This window comes from Olea europaea, unplaced genomic scaffold (assembly GCF_002742605.1).
Source record: "Olea europaea var. sylvestris unplaced genomic scaffold, O_europaea_v1 scaffold3429, whole genome shotgun sequence".
NCBI lineage: Eukaryota > Viridiplantae > Streptophyta > Magnoliopsida > Lamiales > Oleaceae > Olea > Olea europaea.
In genome coordinates this window covers 6847-12016 of record NW_019253338.1, presented here as the reverse complement: position 1 = coordinate 12016, position 5170 = coordinate 6847, and the positions used below count along the sequence as shown (strand labels likewise).

General features: G+C 32.2%; 1 protein-coding gene across 1 annotated transcript; it reads left to right on the top strand.

The window, feature by feature from the left end:
• The first annotated feature begins 900 nt into the window (after positions 1–900).
• On the top strand, positions 901–2530 carry LOC111386121 (pelargonidin 3-O-(6-caffeoylglucoside) 5-O-(6-O-malonylglucoside) 4'''-malonyltransferase-like). The gene is made up of 2 exons (XM_023010557.1): positions 901–929; positions 1009–2530. The coding sequence occupies exon 2, from the start codon at positions 1038–1040 to the stop codon at positions 2310–2312; it is 1275 nt and encodes a 424-aa protein (XP_022866325.1). The 5' UTR covers positions 901–929; positions 1009–1037; the 3' UTR covers positions 2313–2530.
• The last annotated feature ends 2640 nt before the right edge of the window (positions 2531–5170 follow it).

The window sequence follows — 5170 nt, the reverse complement described above, 5'->3', positions numbered from 1 at the left end:
GTTCAACCGACCTGTCATCTCAATATCGAATCTCGTGCATGTATTATTGTTAAAAAAGACTAATAATGGAAGATAGTTTTACCAAAAAAATGAAAAAACTTTACAGTTTTGGACGGTAAAAAGATAGAATAATTCTAGGATTATTCTACTTCAATATAATGGATACCATAATGTACCCCAAGCATCACTCATAATTCTATTTGTACACACAAAGGTGTATCGAATTGTTTACACCCTCTCACATACACGTGGGGTCCGTGTCAATTTAAAAATTCCAAAATAAGTCCCCACCTCTTATTGTGAGTAATCGATAAAGAATTGGGTAATAAAATTCGGTACACGTAACATGGTCAAAAAAAAATATATAGTGGACGGTTTTTTACTATTGTAAGCCCCCCAAAGGGTCATGAAGGCATGGAGAACCAACCTTGGATCCAGATGAAAATTGGCCAGCAGTGCAAAAGTCACCCTCAAGAAGGGTAAAAGTTGGCTTTAGGGTCACTATTCATTATGTGCCACGTTTATCTTCTCAAATAGTTAGATTAATAGGTCAAAGTAAGACACAAAATATGACGGCAATCATTTCATTACGATTTAGGATTTTTTGACATGACTTTTGAGAAGTTAAAAGAGGTTTTTGAAATTTAAAAAATTGCTTTTGGATCGATTTAACTAATTTTATTAAAGTTATATCTTTTAAAAATTGATAAATCTTTTCTACAAGAAATGAAAGTTATTTAAAATGGAGCTTCATTAATTTTCCCAAACTGCTAAACAATTCGGGAAACCATTTGAGAGTTTCCCTACATAAAAATTATGCCGACAATCATTTAAAATTTTCCTCCATGTGATACTTGCCCTATATAATCAACAATTTCTTGCATGTAGCTCACTCATTGCAACCCTCTTAGTCTTACCAATATTTTCAGGTGAAACATAATATGTGTATATACACACACTACTATTTCTTAAAATCTAATTAAATTCATTTTATGTTTGTTGCATTAGGTTTCGAAGACCAACGCATTCGAAGAACCATGAAGGTCCAGATTATGAGCAGGAAGTTTATAAAACCAAGCATACCAACTCCCAAAAACCTCTGTACCTACAAGTTATCGTGCTTGGACGAGCTTAATACTACGATGAACGTTGTTGGAATTCTCTACTATCAGTCGAGCGACAATATTAGACGCGTAAACAACTTGGAAATATCATTGGCGCAAATCTTGCCACAATTTTACCCTTTTGGTGGAAGATACAACAAAGAGAATCACTTCGTTGATTGTAGCGACCAGGGTGCTGAGTACGTAGAAGCTCAAGTACTAGATTGCGCGCTAAATGAAATTATTCTGTCTGGAGTCGAACCTATGGAGCTAAACGATCTCCTCCCACTGGAAATTGGTGCAGCCGATGAAGCTACTTACCCAATTTTATCGGTTCAAATAACCAAATTTAAATGTGGTGGGACAGCCATTGGTATATGCATATCACATAGGATTGTTGACGCATGTTCATTTGGCACATTCGTATCTGCATGGGCCAAGGCCAGTCTAGGAGACAAAAGTGAGCCGATTCGCCCAAAATTCGATTCCCAATTCTATTTGCCAGGTGAAAATTCAGCTTTTGGATCCACAAGGAGTACTAAGGATACTAGCACTGTGACCAAGAGGATTTTATTTGATAGAGAGGCAATACAAACTCTAAGAGACAGAGTAAGCAACAATGACCGTCCCCCGTCGAGAGTGGTTGTCGTTTCTTCGTTCTTAGCTGATGCTCTTTTGCGCTCTGATCGCGCAAAACATGTGCAACCACGAGCCTGCGTCATAATGCAGGAGGTTAACATTCGAGAAAGAACAGTTCCACCTCTGTCAAAGTATTCTTGTGGAAACTTAGTGTTACTAACAACGGTAGAATGCAGTGCAGATGAAAGCAAAAGCATGGACTTTGAAAGCTTCGTTCCTCTACTCGGTAATAATGCCAAGAAAGCCGTTTCCGACTGTGCCAATATATTATTCAATTCTGAGAATGGACACAACATACTCGTAGATTATTATTTGGGTGCAAATGAAAAATTAAATGAGACTGGCATAAACGGTCTAAGATTTACTGATTGGTCTAAGTTTAAATTCTATGAAGCTGATTTTGGTTTTGGAAAACCTATTTGGACAAGTGTTGCGAACATTCCGATTAGAAACCTTGTCATGCTTATGAATACCAAAAACAATGATGGAATTGAAGCATGGGTTCATTTGCTTGCGGAAGATATGGCTTATTTCGAACAAGACGAGGAAATCAAAAAGTTAACCACTTAGTTTTGGAAAACCATCGTTTTCCGGTCTCAAATAAACTGCTGCTATCAATGTTTTGTTGATGATGGCTTTGCATCGATAATAATATTGTTGAAAGTACATCTGCTTTTCGCTTGTTTATGTTGGTAGATTTATTAAGTTGTATTGATCTTTTGGATCATGGCAATAATATTTTGTGTGCTAATTAGCATCTAAATAATTAAATAAATCGTTATTTTCTTCTTGCTAAAACATTTGATCTAAATGGCAAATTTTATTGAATGCTTATAAATTAAGTAGCATCTTTTAGCATGGGTTCCCTGTAAATGCTAATGCAAGGAATTATTTCAGGAAGAGCTATACATGGCACTAGAGTAAGTGTCACATTTCATTTTCTATAAATTTGGATTGCATTTTTAATTCAATGGACAATGTGATATTGATTTTGTACCACATGCCTTGTCAATAGGTAAAGACTACTTATAGATAGAATTGTTCTTGTTGGAATGTTGTATTCAAATCAACTCTAGAAATGATAAGAATCCTTCATAGTTTTTATATCTTTGGGTTCCATTTTTTTTTTTTTTTTTATTTATCCTCTTTCAAGAAATTTTGATTTTTTAGCCCATATTTGTAAGTAGTTCATCTGACTCCTCGAGTTGCATAGCGTAAAGTTTTGCAATAAATAATAAACAAAAAAAAAAAAAATTCAAATTTTGGTAGATGGCAGAAAGTGGCACATAAACCAATTTTAGGCACGTGATGTGTATAAGTTTCTACTCCAAGAGCCCATTTAATACATTTTACTGAAGGGAAAAAAAATCATATTTCAAATGTATTGTTTACACCAATTTATAAGTGAGGTAAATAGTTCAAAATTCAAGTATATATATAATTAATTAAAAATATTTATTAACTAAAGATAATAAAGTAACAGTTACATGATGGATGATCACATATTCTTAATTATAAATCACAAATTTATTTACTGGTCACATATCATTAAATTAATTGGTCACAGATTATTTTGAAGTTACAAATCAAAAATTTTGTAGCTTACAAATTATTTCAAAGTCACAAATCAAAAATCTTATATGTCACAGTTTATTTCATTAGTCACAAATGAAAAATTATAGATCACAATTTATATATTGGTAACATATTTTCAAATTTGTTGGTCATAGATTATCAAATTTTAAGGTTACAATTAAATAGTTGGTCATGGATGACCAAACAATTGGTCACATGTCAAATGGTCAGTCACTACCAACTCCACTGCCACAATCGCCACTTGCAACCATGTAATGTCCCGAAAATTTTGGTAGAATGGAATTAAATTTTGTATGCTATATTTTAATGTTTTGAAAGTTTAGGGATAAAAGTGCATATAAAGTAAATTTTAATTTAATTTGGGTTAAAATGTAGATATTGACGGAGTGATAATAAGTATATAAATATTAGACTCGTTGGATAGATTGTAATTAAAGATGCATATTAGGCTCGAGAAAAAATTAATTTGGATTAGCGGAGCCTAAGTTATCGAGATTGAAAGATATGGGCTTAAATTATTATTATTGTTGTTGTTATTACTCTATTATTATTATTATTATTATTTTATTGAGTATGTATTGAATTGGTCAGTTTCACACGTAAGATTCTGAGTAGGTGTTAAGTTGATGATTGATTTGTTTATTAAATAAAATAAAATAAAAAGAAAAGAAAGAGAGATAGAGAAAGGTATGGGGAGCCGCAATCACGTGAGTGGTTGTTGAGAAACAAAATTTTACTATTATTTAATTAGAATTTTGAATTAAATGGTTGGTGACGTGTACGGTAATGGTTTGCTTTTGGGTGATTGGTTAGTTGACAACTATATTGATAAGGTTTGGTCTCCTACTTTGTTTCAAAAACAGTTTTCTCAACTTTATCTAAATGCCCACTCTCACACACGTTTTTCTATGAATATGACTACATGTGTATGGAATGAACTACACGAGAATCGAGACCCAAAAATATATTGGTGCACGCACACATTGTCAATAGAGGCAAAAAAGAAAGGAGAAAGGAACGTGGTTTTTTTCTTTGTCTTCACATTAAAGCAGTTTAACAAGGTAAGATATTGAGGTGCGGTGTATTTTTAAAATCCCCATTTAAATATATTTTTTTTCATGCTGATAAATTTTATACGTATGAAAGTTAAAGTTATGATATGATATGCTATGATATGAGCTCTTATCGAATTTTAAAGATATGAGACGGTATGATTTTTTGATGCATGTTTTAAAATTATTATACGGGATCACACCATTAATTTTATATCCTATTGAGTATTTCCATGTACTCACCTTTTTCCCTACTCCTCACAGATTAGAACGAATCATTGGTTGGCGAGCGATGCAGTGGAGTTGTGATGCCAGAAATTATGGAATTCAAGATAAATAAATTCCGAGTAACATGATTAGGAAGTTTTATTTATTTATTTATTTTTTTGCGTTATTTCAGTTTTATCCTCATATTAAATTTGAAATTTAATATTTGAAACATGGTTCAATTAATTATGTTTTCCATATACTTTATTTATTTTATAGATGGAACTAGAAAGATTTTCATGCAGAATGTTTGACATAATTTATTTAATTATGAAATAAATGTTTTAGTAACGATTTTAAATCTTTAAATTTGGGTCGCTACAGTTTGGTATCAGAGCATAGATTTAATTTTCTGTAGACCCTCATGTATTCTCATAATTGGTTAAAAAAAAATTTGAGACGTGAACAGTGACTCACGTGAACAGTACACTGTTCGCGAACAGTTTGTATTAAATTTTTTTTCTGGATTCACGTGAACTGTTCACTATATATATATATATATATATATATATA

What these genes read in the sequence shown, in the direction of transcription:
- LOC111386121 (XM_023010557.1), top strand. Translation starts at nt 1,038, where the DNA reads ATGAAGGTCCAGATTATGAGCAGGAAGTTTATAAAACCAAGCATACCA.